Source organism: Fimicolochytrium jonesii (genome assembly GCF_025526975.1).
Source record: "Fimicolochytrium jonesii strain JEL569 chromosome Unknown EV422scaffold_17, whole genome shotgun sequence".
NCBI lineage: Eukaryota > Fungi > Chytridiomycota > Chytridiomycetes > Spizellomycetales > Powellomycetaceae > Fimicolochytrium > Fimicolochytrium jonesii.
The window spans coordinates 528,750-549,785 of record NW_026515684.1 but is presented as its reverse complement, the minus strand read 5'-3'; the positions used below and the strand labels follow the sequence as shown (position 1 = coordinate 549,785).

The window sequence follows — 21,036 nt, the reverse complement described above, 5'->3', positions numbered from 1 at the left end:
TTATCCGGTCCATTTATCGTGCCAACAAGCTGCACGCGTGTGAAAAAGGATGCGAAGGTGTGAAGCCCAACAGTAGCCGTTTGAACTTGGAGCTACTGTGTCGTGTCTAGATATACATGCGCAAACTCGTTGGCAATCGCTGCTGTGTTGTACTGGACATACTGGAAGCACAGGAGATTCATCACTCGACCTCGGTCTTTACAACGAGCGTTTATTTCGTCGGACATGGGTCATGTTCAGCTCGGAATCTGGTCGCGGAGAGAGAACGCGTCAAGATTAGCTAATCACGATTCGCTAATCACTGACAGTTTTCCTGGCGCCTCGTTGCGGACGCGTTTGGCGTCAACAGGAAGTTAGGCAGGTCAATGAACTCCTATCCTTCTATGGACAAGAACACTGGTTATGTTTTCTCCCTCGTTTTCCCATCACCGCCGGCGGTAGTTGTCGATGGGAACGAAAGGAAGAAAAGGGATGTATGGTGTACCACGACTTGCTTCAACTTCCAAAAGTCATTCATGATACTTCCTCAAAGAACCAAAGGGCCTAACGCGGAACTGACTATGCGTGTGTGACAGACAACCGTACACCATTCCGGTAGAGCACAATACAACGGGAAAAAACGTTCGATCCCTCAAACCTGTCGATCCTCTGCGTCTACGCGCAGGCAGATTCCAGACGGGCCCGTCTGCGGAGAACGTAGGGCGCTGAGCGACCGTTGGGGGTTTCGCCCTGAGGTCTGGGAAGTGGGTATTGAGTGCCGAGTCCGAGGGATATTTATCGGAAGAGGAGATGGGCCTCACCGGCGCTCTGCGTTTGCGCGAGGGGTCCCTGCCAGCGGAGAACGGCGAAGGGACCGGCAGGGTAGACGCTTTCACCTCCTCTTAAGGTTTACTCTCTCGCATGTCCCTGTGCATGTTAAACCTCACCATCGATGGGTTTCATCGGCTAGCCGTGCATCGGCTCTGGTCGCACGTCTACCCAGCAAAACGCCCTGTTCAAAGCTCCGCCCGCGCCGCCCTCACTCAGCCATCCTGCACGATAAAGCCACCGATACAAGCAAAGTAAAGTATATGGCCAGGATTGGGTTCAGTCCGCAAAATGGCTTCTATCTCGCCGTCAGATATCAGAGAAGGGTGAGCTTGGGGCGTATGGTTGACAGACCGTCATGGTAATCGGCTTCGGGGATGAGCCTCTTGACAGACCTGCATAGGGTACGGTAGGTGATTCAGTCCGGTGAAGCACCGCATGGGCAAGCACGGGCTGCGCTTGGAGATCGCTTAATCGGAGTGTGTAACGAAAATGGGCGGGCAAGACATGCAGAACAAGCAAATGAATAATCTCTCTATGCAGAAATTAATATGTGGACGTGACAGACGATACCAGAGCATGGCACGGACTACAAATAGAAATAAGTGGGGAAATGTGGACATGGTTTTGCTGGTGCGTGGGGTGTTCGGGGGTGCTATGTATCTATGTTACGGATTGTGAAGTGTTGATCGACTTTTAAGGGATCCGAGTCGAGGGTGTTGATTTCAAAGATATGTCCACGAATGGTGTTGTTTACCAACCACGCTTGGCAAACTTCTGGTCCTCGGGGAGGATATCGCAGTTGATTCCGACCTAGTTTTGGGGGAATTGACCCTTAGTTAGCCTAGTTTCCGCGCCTCGGCATAGAATTCTTTCGGCATTTGAAATACCCACCATCGGCTCTCCCAGGTCTTCCGAAACGGCCGCAAGCACCGCGGGGTCCTGGTAGTGGGTGACGGCCTGCACGATCGCCTTTGCGCGCTGGGCGGGGTTTCCAGACTTGAAGATGCCCGAACCGACAAACACGCCGTCCATGCCAAGCTGCATCATGAGGGCGGCGTCAGCGGGTGTCGCGACGCCTCCCGCGGCAAAGTTGACAACGGGCAGACGACCGAGTCGTGCGGTCTCCTTGACGAGGTGGAATGGCGCCTGGATGTCCTTTGCGTAGACGTACAGCTCCTCCTCAGCCATGTTCTGCACGCGGCGGATCTCGGAGGTGAGTTGACGAGCGTGGCGGACGGCCTCGACGACGTTACCGGTGCCGGCCTCGCCTTTGGTGCGGATCATCGCCGCGCCCTCGTTGATGCGGCGCAATGCCTCGCCGAGGTTCTTGGCGCCGCAGACGTAGGGGACCTTGAACTTGGATTTGTCGATGTGGTGCTGCTCGTCGGCGGGGGTCAGGACCTCCGACTCGTCGATGTAGTCGACGTTGAGGTGTTCGAGGATCTGGGCTTCGACAAAGTGGCCAATCCGGACTTTGGCCATGACAGGGATGGTGACTGCTGCAATGATCTCTTTGATCATCTTGGGGTCCGACATGCGGGCTACGCCGCCGTCTTTGCGGATGTCGGCGGGAACACGCTCGAGGGCCATGACGGCGCATGCTCCGGCTTCCTCTGCTATGCGTGCTTGCTCGGCATTCACAACGTCCATGATCACTCCTCCCTAAGGAATGGAATCATTTTCGGTTAACACCACCATCCCGGTTTCCAAAGCACGATCTGGGAGTTCCCACACATGTGGGGCAACCATGTGGCTGCCGAAGCAGTGGCACCCCCTGCAACCCAAAGAAAGAATCCTCCCTCGACTGAGCGAAGAATGCCCAGACTCCATTCTTCCGCATCCCCAACTCCAACCCCTATAAAACCCCTCGACTACACCCTCCCCTCCACAACCCACATACCAACCCTCCACCTACATGCCTGCAGCATTGTCCAAATTGCTTTCTCCAATCGTACAAAGCCACCCATCCAATAAACTCCGGAATAACACCCGTCTCCCCAATGCATAGCTCCCATTCCTCCCCGCCTCCTCTCCTCTCCCTCCCCATTCCACCCTGCCCTCTCCACCTCTCGTCCAATGACTCCACCACACCAGTGTTGTTCGTTCGAGTGTTCTCACCTTCAAGTTCTGGGCCAACCCAGCCTTGACGACAAACGAGGCGTCAGCGGCGTGGCCGTGGCCGTTGGCTGTGCCGTTCTGCTTTGGGACGAGGTTGGAGGGAGTGTTGAAGGACATGTTTTGCGTGCTGTTGGAAGGGGGGGGTGTGGGAACGTGGGTTTGTTGTCGGAAGGGGGGGGGTTGCTGGTTGTTGTCCTTTTTCTGTGTTGATGGGCAAGCAGATCAGATCTTCCCCAAATGAATGCAATGCGACGCGGATGAATAATACACACACTAGGAAGATCACGCGCGCCCTCCATTGGGGAGGGAGTCGAATGAGTCACCCGCATCGCTAACTCCCATAGGATCGAAATGAAGATGTACATATTACCAATAACATGAAATATAAAAAAAGGAGGAAGAAACCCACAACAACTACATACATACAACCCGCACCCCTCGTCTGGTGAAATGAAGGGGTTGGATAATGACTATGTATTACTACTCACTCAACAAAGCCGTGATATATGCGAGCGGGAGACGATGATGGGCAAGTGGATCGGACATTGGTGGGTTGTGGTGGTGAACTACGGGACCGACGGCGAAAGTGTTCCATTTCTTCCCTCTGTCGGCGGCCCGTCTCTTTTCGGGCGGGTGTCGGGAAAATGAAGATATGTGCGGGTGCGGATCGGTTTCATATGTGTGGGTGATGATGGCGTTGGGATCGGTTGAAATCGGGTCGCATATGACAGCATCCCTTACTCAACCCCGAACCCGGCACCCCCCCTCAACCTTGCAATGACCTCCGGATAATACGTCGCAACATGCAACTGCGCCGCCGCAGCCTCCCTCAACGCCAACGCGTTCGCAAGCTCAGGCTCCGTCCGCGCCAACGCCGCCGCTTTGTCGTACGCGTCCAGCGAGTCGCTGAATTTGCCTTGGTGCAGCAGCAACTGCGCGAGTTGCGCGTACGCAATGTCGCAGTACGGGTCGACCGCGATCGCTTTGCGGCATTCGATTTCGGCGGTCGTCGCGTCTTGTTTCCATTGCAGGTACAAAATGGCTACAAAAAATTCATAGACAGAGACGAACGGCCGAACAGTCAGCTGATGGCGCTCTCTTGTCTCTCTCTCTCTCTCTCATCCCCTTACCCTTGTTGATATAAGGCAAAGGCGAATTGGGCGCAATCCCCAACGCCTTATCGAAATTCTTCAACGCCTCCTCATACTGCTGCGTATCCAACAGAATCTCTCCATTGTAGTTATACACCTCGGGCGAGTTCTTGAACTTCCTCCTCGCCTTCTCAAACGTCGTCTGGGCGCCCCCAACATCGCCGAGCTTGTACTGCGCCACACCTAGCTGGATGTGCGCATAGACGAAATCGCTGTCGAGGGAGATCGACTTTTTGTAGTCGTCGATGGCGCCTTGGTTGTCGTTGGTTAGGACGCGGATTTGGCCTGGATTTCGGAGGGGGAGGAGTTCAGCATTCTTCGAGAGCCTCGTTCACACCACCACCCACCACAACCACGAAAACAAGTACACACCCCTGTGGTAGTAGACATCAGGATCCCTCGGATCCAGCTCAATGGCGCGGTTATACTCCTCGATCGCCTTCTCGACCTCCGCGCGCTCCATGTAGATCGACGCGCGCTTGATGATCGTGTTGACGTTCTTCGGGTCGGCTTCTAGCGATTTCTCTAGGTCCGTCATTGCCAGGTCCACTGTTGAAGGAAATGAAAAAGATCATTAGGAACATCAGGACGGAGTTGGGTATATCCAGCGTTTCGGCGTACTAACCATCACCCCTCAAAAACCCAAAAGTCGCCCTCAGATTATACGCCAACGGCTCCCAAAACGCGCTCAGCTCCCCGCTCTCAACCGCCTCCACCGTCGCCGTCTGCGCCTCGTCCCACTTATGGTCAATGATTCCCTGGAACGCCTTCTTGACCAGCTTGTCGCCCGGCTTTTCGGCTTTGTGCTGCACGATGGTTTTCGCGCCTTTGCTGGTGAGACGGAAGGAGTCCATGAAGGCGGTGATGAAGGTGTCGGAGGGGAGGCGGGGAACCTTGTTTTTGATCTGCTCTTGCGCTTTGGATTGCGCAAAGTTTTTGAGGATGCGGTCGCAGGAGCCGAGGACGCTTTCGTTCTTGAACTCTTCGAGGACGCACATCACTGTGTAGTCTGTGCGGGTGATCGGGTGTCAGCGTCTGTAACCTTCGGGCCAAGTTCAGACGCTGATAGCATACCGTTGAGAGACTCTGACCACTTTTCCTGGCTCTCGTAGGCCTGGGCGCGGCGGTTAAGCGCTTTCAGGTACTGGTTGTCCAGTTTCAATGCTGATAAGGGTAAGAAGAGCGTCAATCCGCATGCCGTTGGGGAGAAAGGGAGCCCGGTGTATCAACCCACCTTCCGTGCAGTCATTGATGACATTATCGTAGTCATTCTATTTCCCAAGTGTGTTAGTACCAGAGCATCCCAACAGAGTCTCCACGGCTGCTTACGAGGTTAGCATAACACGCAGCCCTATTGCTATAGAAAACAGCATCAGGCTGCAACACGATCGCCTGGCTGTACAGATCGATCGCCTCCTGGTACTTCTTCTCGCCGTAGTACTTGTTGCCCAGTGTCTTTGCGGATTTGGCTAGGTCTGCTCGTTCCTATTGAGAAGAGAGTCACTACTACAGTCCGTCAGATTGGCTGCATGTGCGGACTAACCTTTTCGGAGAGGGCGTCTGGATTGGCGGGGAACAGGTTCTGCGGGTAGGCTTGGACGCCTTCGACGGTTTCGGCGGGCGCAACTGTTGCGGCCTCTGCCGGTGTCAAGTCATCCACTAGAAGGAGAATGAACCATCGTTGAGGACACTGATATTGAGGGACGAGAGGGACAATGTCCGGCCATGTGCGGGAGCTTCTACTAAGAAACGAGTGGAACGTAGCCCTCTAGCGCTCACAGGCCCACACCTGCCATCCCCAAGCATCCTTGCGCATACGGCCCAGCCGGCTTCGTGTCGCTTGCTAGTGAGCCCCCACCGCTCCGCTGACACTCTCAGACCTCTTCTCCTTGATTGGAACATGACGTAGTCTTCTCGCCGTCACACTCTATCAACCGCTCCATCATCCACGCTGATCTGCCATCCCTCCCTCCTACTTACAACTAGGAGCCGCAGCCTCAGCGACCGTTACATTCTTCTTCTCCACCAACGTCGTTTTACTCTTCGTCTTGCGCTTCAGATTCGACGCTCCCGTAGAAGACGACGGCTTCTTCGGAGTCGGTTGTGCCTTCTTGCTGTTCTCCGACGGGCGCTGGGAGAGCAGGTACCATGCACCTGCGCCGACGACGACACCCGCGACGGTGACGGCCAGGACGGTCTTCCAGGTAGCGTCTTTGGAGAAGCGGGAGGCTGCTGATGCTGCGGGTGCGGTGGAGGCCATTGTGGGTTTGGGTTCAGGCAGGGGGGGCGGCGGGGCTGTGGAGTTCCGTTTGCGCTAGCAGGGAGTTCCCGTCGGGCGTTTGAGGGCGAGATTTGCGAGACAATGCGAACTGTGGCTTGGCCGCGTCTCTCTGCATTCTTATACAGTACTGATTCTTATACCCGGCGGGGATTGGCTGCACATGGACTGCAAGATCACTCACTTCGACGCAACATAATGGCACTCGCAGGCAGCGCAACTGCTACTCTGGGCCACGAGCTCTCAAACCCTCCCACGGACGGCATATCGAGTGTCAAGTTCAGTCCAGACGACCCCAGCTTGCTGCTCGTGGGAAGTTGGGATAAGGTACGGCGACTGGAGCAATACGTCGAAACATAGAGCAGTACTCGCATATCTGCTGTATAACGGGCAAAGGGGCGTCTGAGTGTGCTCGGGTTCGACAAAGAATTCTTATGGCCGTTTCCGTCCCTGCAGAAACTGCGACTGTACGATGTTACAACCGACACTTTAAAACGCGAGTGGAATCAAAAGGCCGCCACATTGGACGTCTGCTTTTCGTCCGGGAATCGGTGTTTTAGCGTTGGCGTGGATAAGAAGCTGAAGAGGTGGGTTTGGGTGTGGGAGTGGCTCGGCGAATTCAAGAAAGCACGACTGATCGTGTGTTCGAACTCTCCAAAGTTTCGATGTGAATGCACCCGGAGAAACGGTGATTGGGAGCCATGACGATGCGATTCGGTGCGTCGTGCATGCGCCAGAGACAGGTAAGAGCACATCCCCTTCAAAGAATATACTACCTCTCCCAGACAAGCACTGACTCCTTCATCATCACAAACAGGCCAGATCTTAACCGGAAGTTGGGACCACCACATCGGGCTCTGGGACCCACGCACCAATGCCTCCCTCGGCAAATACGCCCAACCCGCCAAAGTCTTCTCCATGGACGTAGTCGGGCACACCCTCGTCGTCGCAACCGCCGGACGGAGCCTCTTCGTCTACGACATCCGCAACATGAAGGAGACCCTCCAGCCACGGGAGAGCTCGCTGAAATTCATGACGAGGGTGTTGCGGTGTATGCCTAACGGGGAAGGATTTGTCAGCGGGTCGATTGAGGGACGGATCGCGGTCGAGTACTTTGACCCGTCGAAGGAGTCGCAGGCAAGGAAATATGCGTTTAAGTGCCATCGGCAGGTGGTGGATGACACGGAACACATCTTCCCTGTCAATGCGATCGCGTTTCATCCCATGTATGTATCGTGCCGCGTGTATCTCTGCATGCTGCGTTGGCTTCCATTCTCACCCTCAAACCCACTTCTTCCCCTTGACACAGCCACGGCACCTTCGCCTCAGGCGGCAGCGACGGCGTCGTCTACATCTGGGACCACCTTAACAAAAAGCGCATGCGGCAATACCCGCGCTACCCAACCGGCATCTCGTCGCTGGCCTTCAACTGCGACGGATCCATGCTGGCCGTCGCGAGCAGCTACTCGTTCGATGAGGGCGAGAAGGATCACCCGCCGGATAGCGTGTTTGTGAGACAGGTGGGCGAGAATGAGTGTAGGAGTAAGGCCAAGGTTGCGGCGTGAGTGGAGGGGAGGTGGGAGGGGTGAGAGTAGTCGCGTGGGAGAGTATTTTCAGTATGGGTGTAGGTGTGTGTGCCAGGGCGGGACGGTGGTACGTAGGGCGACGCACCGGGGCGGAATACCAGAAGGATGGTGCGAACGTATGTAGCCTCCCCAAGTCCGCGGAGGGGAAGCCGCAATAATCGAGTAATGTATATAGGAGGACCGAAAATAACCTTCCGATGGTGGTTACGGAGCCTTCACATCTCGAATGCAGCCAAAAAGCGGGGAAGGACGATCCTGACGCGTGAATCGACGCGTTCGAGCTTCGACCCTCACAAACCTGCATCGCAATCCAAAATCGCCAAGCTGCACCACATCAGCATAGGACAGGTCGCCGCCCCTGAGGGCGATCCACCTGGATACAAGAGGAACCCCTTATTCGCCCAAGTCGTATCCGCGGTACCTAGTCGCAAACTCGAACCTGCATCTGGCGCACATCGTCCCCTTGAAAAGCACTGTTTCACACCCATCGCACCCCTCAGGTACGTGCCAGCCGCGAGCCGCGAGCCCGTTAGAGACAGCGGCCGCCGAAACACGAACCCCATCCCGGCTGGAGGTGCCAGCGGCAAAGGGTGGGCAGTTTTCGTCGTTAGCATTCACCCCCCCGCTGGTGATTTTGGAGGCCGCCAGCATCTTTCCGAACACGCTTTGGGAAGAACGCGGAGGGTCGGACGGGTCAGATGGGATTGCGCATGGCGGGAGAATCGTCGTGGTGGGGCTATGAAACCCCGAGGAAGGAGAATGAGCGAAGTGTTGCTTGTAGCTTTTTGCAATTGTACACGGTGTCAATCCCGTAGGTGTGACAAAAGAATCATGGCAGCGGAAGAGTATCCTGGCCCTTTCGGCTACGCAGCAGCCTACCATCGTACCAAGTCTTTCATGGCCTCCAAAAAAGGAGAGAAGGGGGAAGAGAGTCAGTCCCCCCTGTGCAAAATGCACGGAGGAATAGGGGTCCTCCGCGTTGTTGGGTCGTCTGGATCTCGGGGCCGCCAGCATTTCCGTACCCATGACGGCAACGCTCAGAAAAACGGGAAAGGTAATGTGACTGACTTGGGTCCCCTCCCGCAGCCTTTTGTTTTCGCACAATGCCCGTGTCATCGAGCCGTGGGCAGTTTTCAGCTTTCCCCGGCTACAATAGTTTAGTCAAGCAAAGCGCGTCGGGTGATGCCCCACATGCGTTCCCCATACGTACTTCCATTCCTTTCTGCCGTGCCGAGGAAGTCCACATCTGCGGTACCACAACAAACAGCATCCGGGAACTCTGGGCTTCTCAAGGCCCATACATTGAGAAATCATCGGATGCAAAAATCGCCGGGGAAACACTGACAGGTTGAAGACGTGTAATCAAAACCTGTCAGTTTGGATTAAGTAATCCACAACGCGTTTTTGGTCGGGGTTTCCCTTACGCGAAGTCTCGGAGATTCGAACTCGCTAACGCGTCGTTGACGCTGGTTCTTACGCAGAAGGGGCAAAGGTGGGCTGCTCGCGATGTGTGTGTGTGTGTGCGTGTGTGTGTTTTACGTTGACGGGGTTTGGGCGGGTTTCATGGTCTCTGTCACGTCCGCCCATCCCATGTATGCATACAGTATTAAGAATTTCTTTTGCCTCCGTTCTTCTATCATCTATATTCCCCGTGTGTATATTGCAAAGACACGATGCTCGTACCATGCCAAGCGTGATATGGACATATGTCCGTGTTGGGATGTGCGTCTACATTCAAATCCAGGTGTGAAAAGTCAAAACGCCGCAACGGAGGGGCCATCCAAAAAGAAAGAAACAGGTACGCCGCAGATATCCCGCCCGTCAATGATACGTGCTCCGGCGCTACGCCATCGCATCCGCAGCAGCGACATCCGCAGCAATGCGGTCCAGGAGCGTTATGAATCCGGCGGGGTGGAGGGTCCCTGTTTCGCCCGATTCTGTTTGCATCAATACCGGTGAGATACGCATTTCACTCCATTCTCGCGTGTCCGGTTGCCCACAGGCAGGAACACCAAATGTGGATTATCCCACCTACCTGTACAGCTATGTGCCAACACCTTCCCCCACAGCTTATCGCGCGATAACAGGGTCTTGTTGCCGAATATGAAGAGATGGCTAAAATAAAAGAAAAACCAACAATGGTCGTAGTCAGTCCCCGATTCCATACTCATGTCGGCGAGTTTGGCTCCACTGCTTACCGCTTGGCCCTCGTCAACGCGACATTCACCCTCCTCGGTTCATCAATGAACCCGACGTAGCGCGTGCGCACGGTCGAGAGGAGGATGACGGTTTTCTCGGCGCCTTGGAAGGCGTCGACTGTGGAGACCTTCAAAAAGACCCGGGGGGTTGTGAGTATTAACTCTTCAAGAAAGCACCGCACTTTTTGATTTTTTACCTGCACCCCGCCCTTCTTCTTCGTCGCCATTTCGCCGCGGAGCATTGTTTGGATGACTTCCGCTTGACCGCGGTCTATGGGTCATTGAATTCGAGTCAGTATGCACGTTTGATCTCGATCCGATCCCCGCCTTACGCAAAAAATCATTCGAAAACCCTTACACAAAGCAATGACCCCAATCTCATTCGCATCAACGCCAATGTCGAGGAGTTTGCGTGTCGCCGTGACGATCAGGTGGGCCTCTGCGCGCGATGAACAGAAAAACAGAAACCATAAGTCCTCATCTTCGCATCATCCAGGGCACATATATGTCGATCAATCTCTCACCCTCGAAATTAGCCCACGTCCCGCCTTTCTGTTGAGCCTACCCCCCAGAAAAAAGAAGCATCATAAGCAATCTTAGTATGTGCGCAGAAGAATGTTTCCTGGAGCACACGCACCTCCTGCCCTTTCGGCACATCAACGAACGAAAGTGTCGGTAACCCGTTGTAGAGCGGACACAGCTCCTGGGCCGTTTTCCCGTGCGTGAGCTGGCCTTGGTAGAAGAGCTCGTTGCTGATTTGTGCGATCGCTGGATGACACTTACATGAGAAGGACCAGAAGAGATGTCAGAAGCAAAAAAAAACCAAGGAAGGAAAGCGTGAGACGGATGATTGATTTTTGCGCAACTCACCCGATACTGCGTCCTCAACAAGACCGGCGTCAACCCACTTTCCGCCAACCGCTCAAACAACGTGCGTTCCAACCCGTCTTTGCGGCTGGGGTCGGCGGTGGTCGGGATCGTCGGGGGCAGCTGGAGCGGGTCGCCGACAAGCAGCGCTTTTTGGCTGCCGAAGCGCGCGAGGGGGAGGAGGGACATGGGTTCTGTCATTTGACTGCGTGGGGGGGGTGGGGGTGGGGTTAGGTATGGGGAGGGTTTCAGGCGGGAAGCGGACGCACCTGCACTCGTCGAGGATGACGACGGTGTTCTGATACCAGTCGAAGCTCTCGAACGTCGTTGCCAAACAGGTCGCTCCTACACCCACCACACAAACCAAAAAGAACGAAATCAGCCAAGGCTCCCCCTCCTCCCCCCCTCTTTCCGCCAACATATCTCCGAGTGAGAACACTCAGTTCGAGAAACGGGAATAAATCTTACCAACAAGAAAAGCCTTCTCCGTAATCGACTTGTTCATATTCTTCTTAAACTTCGCCATCGTTTCCTCCACATCTCTCCGCTCCTCCGGCGTCAGCTCGCCATTCAACAAATCCTGCAGATCCCGCGTATCCTCATGATCATTCTTCGCCTGCGCGGTGAACGGCAACACCGGCTTCGCAATCTTCTTCAAACTGCCCACCCTCACGAAATCTCTGAACTCAAGCCTGAGCAACTCCAGCAGGATCCGATCCACAGCGACGTTCGTCATGGACGCCACCAGGACTTTGAACTTGTCCGGTTTGCGGAGACACCCGGAGGCCATGGCCTTGTGCAGGAAGATGACGATGACGGAGACGAGGAAACTCTTGCCGGCGCCGAAGACGCCGTGGGCGAGACAGATCGGGGGGGTGCCCGGGACGGCGATGCTTGACGCAAACTGCGTCAAAACCTATCCGGCAAGGAACTCTCATCAGCCGGCACACGAAAAAAAAAAACCGGGAAAAGGACCCCCGATCCCCCCACCCATCATGTACATACCTCCCTCTGACTCTCATTCAACCCGTAACTCCCGGCAACATCCGCCATAACCCGCCAATAATCCTCCAGTTTCTCACCGTCCACCAACGCAGCGCTCGACGGCGCTTTGAACCCCCTCCCCTTTGCCTTCGCCTTCGCCGTCCCCGTCCCTCCTGTCCCGCCCGCACCCCCACCACCCGCGCTGGGGTCCAACACCGTCGTCAATAGACCTGTTCTTCCGAGATTGTCACGGAGATTATCCATCATCAGAATATCCGAACTCGCCGAAGCGACACGGAGCGCCCAGGCGGTGTGGGTTGTTGTGAGGAGGGTGTTGGCTAGGGTTGTGTCGTGGGGGGACATGGGGATTATCTACGTGCGGATAGACGGGGTTAGTGGGTGGGTGGATTATGGGGAAGGGAAGGGGGGGAAGTACCTCCATGACGGAATTTCGTGAGGCGCCGTAGAATTGGGAGCGGCCGATGAAGGTTGTGGTGAAGTCTGGGTCGCCGGAGATGGCCCACAGGTCGTCTGTAGTAGATGAGGGTACGTTAAAAAAATGCACGGGTGGTCTTCATGCGGATGTGATGTGATGTGACGATACCTTTGGAATAAACCGAATAATGCTCTTTATTTTCAAACGCCAACAACAGATTCTTGGGCCGTTTCTTGTTGCCAGTTTGGTACGGGGCGTTATACCACCTGCACAAAAAGAGGCCCGTCAAAACGAAAGATGGTGTGATGGGGTATCAACAAACTCCAATGCACATACGTCAATTGACACCGCTCATAATACGGCAGTCCTTTTGCTCGCAGGTATTCCGTGAGATTATCAATCTTCTTGTTTTTGTTTTTGGCCTCTCGGAGGGCGGCGTGGTAGTTGATCGCGGATGTACGGAGTTGGATCTGGAGGTTTTCGGTGAGGGCGCGGAGGAAGGACTCTTTGTAAGCGTTTACTGTTTTCTGTTAAAAAATTCGTGTGAGGTCAGTTGTTGTTGATGCCGGGAGCGGATGGGCATGAGAGATTAGGGTGTCTTACGAAACTGGCGGGGATGCGGGTAGTGCGTTGGATTTTTTCGGGTTTAAGTTTTTGGCAATCTGGGTTGGAGCGATGGGTCAAGACAGTGATCATCATGCACCTTCCCTCAAGCGTAAGTGTTCAACCAGTCCATCTAACGCACCTTGAGGACCCGGAAACTTCAAACAATCCACAATATTATGCAACAGGTGCGGTAACGGTCGACTGTGTATGTATTCGAGGTATGTACAATGGAGTGTAGAATACAAAAAGTCAGTCAGTCTGATTTTGTGATACGCCGTGCTATACGAATGGGGGGAGGCGAATTTTTTTTAGACTAACGGTTTAGATGGAGTTCCGGCTGGTTGGTTCACCGCGGGTATGGTTGATGCGCTCTTTGGCGGTTCTGAAACGGCGTCGACGCTGGGTACGATTCGTCTGCGCTTTGAAACCTGGGAGGATGTTTGTTAGGGTCGGCTAAGCGAAAGTGATACTCGTTGTGAAATGACGGCCAAAAGCTTACCACCAAATCCTCCCCGCCCTCCGATACTAATGATGTCCCCACGTCCGCCGGCCGTTTAGTGCCATTCAACCTAGGACTCGCCGACGCAAGCGGCACACCATCTTGCATCACCGCAGTTGCAGCAGCGTCAAATACGATCGGCACAGGCGCGTCCAACTCATCATCCTCCTCATCCGACATGCCAAACAGCTGCAGGAGCTCATCAGAACTTCTCGGCGCACGTGGATTGACTGGCGTTGCCGGTTTCGATGGCGTTTGGAGCTGTAGCTGTGATTGTGGTTGCGCGTTGGCACGAGCACGGATAGTTTCGTGAGGTTGCTCTATTTCCCGAAGAGGTTCTGATACGCGATGACTGATGGACTTTGGGAGTGGGCTAGGCATCGGCGCTTCGTCGTCTTGGGTGGAGGATGCCTGGATCGGTGTCGGTGCGCGCGGGGTTACCGTGAGCGAGAACTTTTTGCGGACGCTGGTTGATTGGGGGGCGGGGAGTGGGGTCCGTGGCGTGTCGTATCTTGGGGTTGATTGCGACATCTTCTTCGCGACAGGAGCCGTCCCACCCACATTCTGCAAAGCTCCCTCAACCGTACAATACCACTTATCAAACTCCACATCATCACCCTCCCCCAGTCTCCTTCCCGTCCGATACAGCGACTCTACAACCTCGTTTCGCTCGTCTAGGAGTGTTATCTACAATGCGTGGGAAAACACGAAAGAATCGTGAGGCTCAGACAACTTGAAAATGGGAAAATGGAAGACGAGGTTGAAGATAGGGATGTACCTTGCTGCCATTGACCTCGACGTAGCCGTCCAGCCAGTTTTTGACTTTTTTGTTTCTACGAATTGGATAGCTGGGTCAGGGACTAAGCTCCTTTGAGCAAGTTGGTTGCAATTTCCCACGGGGCTTACCTGTAAAGCTAGAATTGAGAATCCGATAAGTGTTCATGGGGGCAATAACCTGAAAGGCGATGCAGCAACGCACCTGACTACAATAAAGGGCGGAAAAGCGGGTTGCGGCCATTATCGTTTTCTCGTTTTCTGTCCTGCAATTCGCAGGATGGTGGCCGCGATGGTGCTCAGCAAGCCATTTCCCTCCCTCACTTTCCGCGGCACGCAGTCGCCCGCACCCAACTCCACTCTGCTCCTGGTTGAATGGCGGTCCGTCTCGTGGGCACTCCTGAGCAAGGTAGGTGGTGGTTGGAGAGCAGAGTGGCGATAGCCCATTTCCCAGAAGAAATGCGTGGGAAGGTGGCCTTTTTCCCCGAGCCCGTCCGAACCTACTTGCTGAATTGACTGGGCTGTCTGTCTGTGGCCAAGCCGTTTCCTGACCTCTGATGATTAATTGCAAGGGAGGGGAGTCACAGCGCGCTGTCATCACTTGGAGTCAGTCACGGGCAGCGATCACTATGCGATGTTGTTATTGGAACTAGGCCCCTCTTTTCTCAGCCTGCAAACTCAGTCAGAACAAACTCAACAAAACTGCAACTGCAACAACCAACCAACCAACCACCACCGCCACAACGTTCGAACCAACCCGCAACAGCACCACCGCCGCAACAGCTCCGGCACTCGTCGCTATCAATATAGCAGTATTCACAACTTATCCCTCGAATATCGCAAGCAGTCCGAGAGAGGAAGGTCCGCCATCTTGAGGCCAATCTGCAACTTGCTCAACTTCCCAGAACGCACACCGTCAACGCCTGCAGACTCGCCTGAGAATCACGCATACGCTGAGTGGGAAGGTAACAGAGGACGAGCAAAAATACCGCCCGACAGACCCGCCCAGCCCACACAGGCGAGAAGAAACCTCACCCCTGAGAATCACTGAGAATCGCCTAGCCAAATGTATGTCGAGGTCCTAGGGAACCTAGACATCTCCGTCCTCTCCTGCTCGCTCCCTCGCGACGTCAACCTCAAAGACCGCGAACTCTACACCCGCCTCTCCCTCGACGGCTCCGACTGGCGGAATACCCACGTCTGCCCACCCACCAGCGCCTCCCCGACCGAGCGGCGGCCAACCCTCGGCCGCCGCGGGTTTTCCCCACCACGCCTCATCACACACACCCTCGACACCTTCCCAACAACCCTACCCATCACGCAGGACACGCATCATGTGTATATCGAGGTGTGGACGCTGAAACGCGAGGGGGATAAGGAGGAATGTATCGCAAAGGGGAAACATTCCATAAAAGACGCGAAAGTGCTGGAGATGGAGGAGGCGGAGGTCAAGGTCGATCTACACTGGAACCTGCACATGAACCGCGGTTACGCGCTTCTGCGTATGGCGTTTGTCAAGAAACAGCCAGGTCCACCGCTGGTCGCTTTGCCCCACGGCGCGTTACCGGAACCGACGTCGCCGCTAGAGAAGCCGAAGCTGGCGGATAAGTTCAAGGAGACGGTGCGGAAATTGTCGAAAACGGATCTGGATACGGTGTTGAGGAGGGCGTCGAGGACCCTGCCGAGGGCGCCGGATAGGTTACCGTCGTCGAGTGAGCAGCTGTCACAGTCGCTTTGATTCCGCGTGCCATGAGTTCCCCCATTCCAATCCGCTATTTTGTTTCTTATATCTCAATGGAGATACCCATTTTGGCTATTGAAATTTTGTCATACCCTTTTACCTACCCCTCGCTGTTCCCAAGCGTCACTCTCTCGCTACACCACTCTGCACACCGTCTTTTTGTGTATTTCTTTAAAACGAAGGAAAGCTGGCCTTTTTCCTTGAGAAACTATGCATGGCGCACCCGAAACCCCAAATCGAGCATGGGTGTCACCCGCCGGGGTCTAACGCAGTACATCGCTTGCCTACAGGCTACAGTGGAGACTAGCAGAATGAGGCGCGGCTTCTTCTTTGCTGAATATATACTGTACATACTGTACATCTCCTGCGACACTTCAAATTTCAAAAACAAAAGAAATGCTCCACCCCAGCAGAGCGGCCGACGAGAGCGGCCAACTGCCATATGTACATCATAACATGCGCGTGTTTGGGGGGTCACCTGGGGACATCCGACAGATGGAGATTGGTCACGCGTCTCCTCTCTCTTGGAGGAGGAAACCGGCTGGGTGCGACGCCGGCATGTGAAGTCACTTTAACTCCTGAGTGGGAACGGATTTCCGTCCAAGTCCGCGCCTGCAATTTACCCAGCACCCTCCCACCCACCCAACCGTCGTCGTTTACCTTGCCGCTATAGATCACCCACCCCCCCTCCCATCCACAAACAACAATCAACCGTCAAGGTACTTATATACATCCCTTCTCACTCCCCACCACCACCCCATCACTCTCTAACACTTCGCCATCTCCCCAGCAAGTTGACCCCCCCCATCCACAACCATGCCCCACCATCAAAAAACGTACGGCGACGTCGATGTGTACCACTACACGCCCGAGGAGCTGGCGAAATTCGATAAGCAGGCCATTGAGTTGCCTGGGACGCGGAAGGGGGATAACGAGACTGGTAGGTCATTGGGAGAGAAAACGGGGAGGGATGGGAATTTGGGATGGGAGTGCTCGAGGCTTCCGAGCGATAGCGAGGAGAATGCTTGAGGACTGTGCCGTGGGCACAGGGATGCTTGACGGCGGCGAGGCCGGAGGTTCAGGATTGCGGATCACACACTGCCCAACCTCCTTGTCACGAGCGGTGAGAGCAGGGTATCGAATTGTCGATCGCGCAATCTTCCATGTCGCGAGCGTTTCATCCAGGGCCCATCTGTCGTCGTGCCACTCACACCTCTATGTTCCCAGGCATCTTCCGCAATGCGTTGTCGCCAGAACAACTGGTCTTTGACTACCCAAAGATCAAAACCGTCTACGACCTCGTCGAGAACGCGATCAGGACCACCCCCAAAAACCGCTGTCTCGGTCACCGACACGTTATCGGCCGCGACAAGACCGGTGCCGCTGTCTGGAGCGGATACGAATGGCAGGACTGGAAAACGGTTGGAGAGAGGCGTCTGAACTTTGGCGCCGGATGTCAGTACCTCTATACGGAGGTTGTCGGTGGGGATGCTTTGACAAAGTACAACCTCGGAATCTACTCCGTAAGTCCGGAAATATGCCACATTCACCGCCGTCATCCCTCTCTCATGGCATTTTTACCCATTTTCATCTGTTTTGCAGATCAACCGTCCGGAATGGCTAATCGCCGACTGGGGAGCCGACGCCTACTCCAACGCCTCCGTCGCGCTGTACGACACCCTCGGCCCAGAAGCCAGCCAATACATTCTCCACCACTCCGAAATCCCGATCTGCGTGACGACCGAGGATAAGATCCCCAGCCTGCTCAAAATCTCCGGGGAGCTGCCCGACCTCAAAGTGCTGGTCGTTATGAAAAACTTGACCACGCCGGAAACGGACCCGTCGAAGCTGCAGATTCTGAAGGAATGGGCTGCGGAGAAGGGGATTGCGTTGTATGCGTTTGAGGAGGTTGAGGAGCTTGGGAAGGCCAACCCGAGACCTGTGCGTGAACCCGCTCCGGAGGACATCTGGTGCATTTGTTACACATCAGGTGCGCGTGAATAGTTGGAAGGTCATATTGATTATGCGCAATTTGGGTTGGGTCTCACCTCAGGAATCCCCTCAGGAACTACCGGAGTACCAAAAGGCGCCCTTCTTTCGCACAAAAACGCGGTTGCGGTCCAGCGCGCCACTGAGCCCCTCATCCCCATCGATGACACGGGTGTCGAATGCTGCTACTTGCCTTTGGCGCACGTCTTCGAAAGGGTTACCATCGTCACAATCATCGGAAAGGGGGCAGCAATAGGCTTTTCTCGTGGTGATGGTAGGTTACTGCCTCGTCATTTCAAAGTCACGCTCAATGCTGAAGCTGAACTCCCCTCTTCGCAGTCGCCTTATTGATGGAAGATTTCGGAGCCCTCAAGCCCGACTTCTTCCCCTCCGTCCCCCGCCTCCTCAACCGCATTCACGACAAGATCGTCATGGGCGCCAACAGCGGCGGCGCGGTCAAAGCCGGTCTCTTCCGCATGGCCCTTAACGCCAAGCTCGAGAACCTCAAAAAGGGCCAGATGACCCACCCTTTATGGGACCCCCTCGTCTTCAACAAAATCAAAGCCGTCCTCGGCGGTCGCATGAAGTACCTTTTGTCGGGTTCCGCCCCGCTCGGGAAGGAGACGCTGATGTTCCTCCGTGCCGCCTTGGGGTTCCAGATCTCCGAGGGCTACGGCGCCACCGAGACCACCGCCGGCGTGTCTGCTCAATGGCCCGGCGATTTCAGCGCGGGTAACGTCGGCCCCATCATGTCGTCCGCGGAACTTAAGCTCGTGTCCGTGCCCGAGATGGGATACCATGCCCGCGAGAACAAGGGCGAGATCTGGGTCCGGGGTGCCAATATCTTTGGCGGGTACCTGAAGGAACCGGAGAAGACTGCGGAGTGTCTGACGGAGGACGGGTGGTTTAAGACGGGGGATATTGGTGTGATTGATGAGAAGGGACGGTTGGCTATTGTGGATAGGAAGAAGAATATCTTCAAGTTGGCGCAGGGAGAGTACTGTGCGCCTGAGAAGGTAATTCCCGCGGGCCAAACGTTTTGAATGTTACAGGGATCCCGTCCACTAACACTCCCTGAATCTCTAGATTGAAAACACATACATCCGCTCCAACTTCGTCGCCCAAATGTACGTCCACGGCGACTCCCTCCAATCCGAACTGGTCGGGATCGTCGTCCCCGACCCCGAATACGCCATCCAGTACGCCATCCAATCCGGCCTCCTCCCCGCCTCCTCGCCCCCCGGAGCCCCCCTCGCCCCCGGCGTACCCATGGACCCGCGCGTCGTGACGCTGTGCGAGGACCCAAAGTTCAGGAAAGCGATCGAAGAGGATTTGAGGAGGTTGGGACGGCAGGATAAATTGAGGGGCTTTGAGTTTGTGAAGAGAGTGCATTTGGAGTGTGAGCCGTGGGGCGTTGAGAATGAGATGATGACGCCGACCTTCAAGTTGAAGAGGGTGGAGGTTGCGGTAGGTGACATCTCTAACAATGACTTGGGGGCGATTTTGTTCGTTTTGTTCGTTTTGATTGATGTTTTTTTTTTTCAACCTACAGAAAAAATACCGCGAGGTTATCGACGCAATGTACAAGGACCTGAACGCCGCCGCTGCCGCCGATGTGAAAGCCAAGCTGTAGAACCCCACACAGTAGATCCCATACATTTGCACATTTCCTTTAAAAATAGCCCCTCCCGTGGGACCGCGTAAGATAGTACTATTCTCCCGTCTTTTGCCAATACATGTCTGTCGACGATATACGCAGGGAGCAGAAAGGAAAGCGCGGACGAAGGGCGGGTTGTCTCGGGGTCAAAACAGTGTTGGGGGTAACCAGACGCGCTTCAAGTGGTACAATACGACTTACGCCGCCGGACCTCCCGCAAATTGGGCAGCTTTTCAAACGGCTCCTATCGCTCACTTTTACCCCCGCAACCTGCGTAATACTATTGAGCTCAAGTTATCCAACCTCAAGCTCGGTGACTCTCTTGAGAAATACATCAAGGAGTTTCAAGACACCAATAATGAGCTCAAAGCCGCTCATCGTCTCGACAATACTCAAGGCACGATTCCTCTTATCGATCAAATTCGCTACTTCAAGGCCGGTCTTCTCAAGAATACAGTGATCGGTCATTATCTCGTTGAAGCCGTTACGAACTTCGAAGTCTCGGGCACTACCAATATCAACACCCCTATCACTCTCGATCAAGCTATCACTGCAGCTCGTCGTGCCCATGTGGCTCACGGGTTCACTGATGGCAACCAAGCCAATACATCTCGTCCGATTGCCTCGGCAACAAGTGCTCGTGGCGGCCGTGGAGCCAGTCGCGGTCGAGGTAGTCGTGGCGGTCGTGGCGGACGATTCGCCCCTTACACCAATCCTCGAATTACGGAATTCGAGCAAGATTTAGTTGCAAAGCGGGAACACTCCGGCAACCACATTTATCTCACCCTGTCGAAACCGGGATTCGAAATTCGCTGTCACAATAGCAATTGCAAGAAAAAACGGAAAGCGAAATCAGTTTCAATGGAGGAACTGCCCGGAGCCTTACGGTCTGAAGCTGGATCTCACGCACGAACACGGAGGTGGACCTGGCCACCGACAACGCCCTCGCGGACGTCGCCGAAGCCGAGGCTAACTTCGTTCGCACGGTCGAGGCGAAGAAACGTGCAATCTTACAAGCGGTCGCCATTTGCAGACAGCGTATTTCTCGTCACTGCCTTTCATGGACGACCGTTCAATCACCCTGAAGTATTGGCCGACATGCCAAACCTGACCGAGTCCGTGAAGGGTTGAGGAGTTGAACCGCCAGTTCAAACAAGTTCAGGAAGCTCAAAGCCCCGCAGAACGTTAAACGCCTCACGTCTGATGATGTGCGGAAGATGGTCAATATCAACAGAGCGGTTGGAAACTTTCACTCACCTATTTCATAGTGGGCGTCGGACGAAGGACCTTGGACGACATACTGGGAAGCGTTGATGGTTTATGAACGCAGAGTGACATGTGG

At 54.8% G+C, this 21,036-nt stretch overlaps 9 protein-coding genes across 9 annotated transcripts; 3 read left to right on the top strand and 6 right to left on the bottom strand.

Annotated features, from left to right (window-relative positions):
- Positions 1–1,524: 1,524 nt before the first annotated feature.
- On the bottom strand, positions 1,525–2,590 carry EV422DRAFT_114981 (SOR/SNZ family-domain-containing protein). Its single transcript, XM_053064630.1, has 2 exons — positions 1,702–2,590; positions 1,525–1,620 (listed from the first exon to the last, which is right to left on the bottom strand). Exons 1-2 carry the CDS (start codon positions 2,458–2,460, stop codon positions 1,561–1,563), a joined length of 819 nt encoding a protein of 272 aa, XP_052924368.1. The 5' UTR covers positions 2,461–2,590; the 3' UTR covers positions 1,525–1,560.
- A 656-nt stretch (positions 2,591–3,246) lies between these two features.
- Positions 3,247–6,457, bottom strand: EV422DRAFT_534924 (import receptor). The gene is made up of 9 exons (XM_053070708.1): positions 6,060–6,457; positions 5,623–5,738; positions 5,409–5,564; positions 5,314–5,350; positions 5,154–5,243; positions 4,705–5,088; positions 4,452–4,628; positions 4,059–4,364; positions 3,247–3,970 (listed from the first exon to the last, which is right to left on the bottom strand). Exons 1-9 carry the CDS (start codon positions 6,337–6,339, stop codon positions 3,666–3,668), a joined length of 1,851 nt encoding a protein of 616 aa, XP_052924367.1. The 5' UTR covers positions 6,340–6,457; the 3' UTR covers positions 3,247–3,665.
- EV422DRAFT_534922 (WD40-repeat-containing domain protein) lies at positions 6,458–8,188 on the top strand. The gene is made up of 5 exons (XM_053070707.1): positions 6,458–6,684; positions 6,814–6,944; positions 7,018–7,100; positions 7,175–7,583; positions 7,667–8,188. The coding sequence occupies exons 1-5, from the start codon at positions 6,556–6,558 to the stop codon at positions 7,920–7,922; spliced, it is 1,008 nt and encodes a 335-aa protein (XP_052924366.1). The 5' UTR covers positions 6,458–6,555; the 3' UTR covers positions 7,923–8,188.
- EV422DRAFT_534920 (uncharacterized protein) lies at positions 8,189–9,038 on the bottom strand. Its single transcript, XM_053070706.1, has one exon. The coding sequence runs from the start codon at positions 8,967–8,969 to the stop codon at positions 8,337–8,339; it is 633 nt and encodes a 210-aa protein (XP_052924365.1). The 5' UTR covers positions 8,970–9,038; the 3' UTR covers positions 8,189–8,336.
- Positions 9,039–9,739: 701 nt separating this feature from the next.
- On the bottom strand, positions 9,740–10,586 carry EV422DRAFT_114727 (AAA domain-containing protein). Its single transcript, XM_053064628.1, has 5 exons — positions 10,500–10,586; positions 10,339–10,412; positions 10,142–10,269; positions 9,979–10,058; positions 9,740–9,880 (listed from the first exon to the last, which is right to left on the bottom strand). The coding sequence occupies exons 2-5, from the start codon at positions 10,381–10,383 to the stop codon at positions 9,786–9,788; spliced, it is 348 nt and encodes a 115-aa protein (XP_052924364.1). The 5' UTR covers positions 10,384–10,412; positions 10,500–10,586; the 3' UTR covers positions 9,740–9,785.
- A 29-nt stretch (positions 10,587–10,615) lies between these two features.
- EV422DRAFT_114800 (AAA domain-containing protein) lies at positions 10,616–12,938 on the bottom strand. Its single transcript, XM_053064629.1, has 7 exons — positions 12,761–12,938; positions 12,597–12,694; positions 12,429–12,523; positions 12,014–12,364; positions 11,477–11,924; positions 11,278–11,353; positions 10,616–11,213 (listed from the first exon to the last, which is right to left on the bottom strand). Coding segments are annotated over exons 1-7 (1,581 nt in total). The 5' UTR covers positions 12,763–12,938; the 3' UTR covers positions 10,616–10,702.
- A 298-nt stretch (positions 12,939–13,236) lies between these two features.
- On the bottom strand, positions 13,237–14,864 carry EV422DRAFT_534914 (uncharacterized protein). Its single transcript, XM_053070705.1, has 5 exons — positions 14,513–14,864; positions 14,440–14,447; positions 14,312–14,366; positions 13,534–14,220; positions 13,237–13,462 (listed from the first exon to the last, which is right to left on the bottom strand). Exons 1-5 carry the CDS (start codon positions 14,549–14,551, stop codon positions 13,343–13,345), a joined length of 909 nt encoding a protein of 302 aa, XP_052924362.1. The 5' UTR covers positions 14,552–14,864; the 3' UTR covers positions 13,237–13,342.
- A 109-nt stretch (positions 14,865–14,973) lies between these two features.
- On the top strand, positions 14,974–16,351 carry EV422DRAFT_534912 (uncharacterized protein). Its single transcript, XM_053070704.1, has one exon. It carries the CDS (start codon positions 15,374–15,376, stop codon positions 16,043–16,045), a length of 672 nt encoding a protein of 223 aa, XP_052924361.1. The 5' UTR covers positions 14,974–15,373; the 3' UTR covers positions 16,046–16,351.
- A 914-nt stretch (positions 16,352–17,265) lies between these two features.
- On the top strand, positions 17,266–19,670 carry EV422DRAFT_497889 (uncharacterized protein; the record flags this gene model as incomplete). The annotated part of the gene is made up of 6 exons (XM_053067973.1): positions 17,266–17,571; positions 17,651–18,038; positions 18,114–18,311; positions 18,377–19,053; positions 19,124–19,504; positions 19,590–19,670. 6 exons carry the CDS (start codon positions 17,266–17,268, stop codon positions 19,668–19,670), a joined length of 2,031 nt encoding a protein of 676 aa, XP_052924360.1.
- Between the last annotated feature and the right edge of the window lie 1,366 nt (positions 19,671–21,036).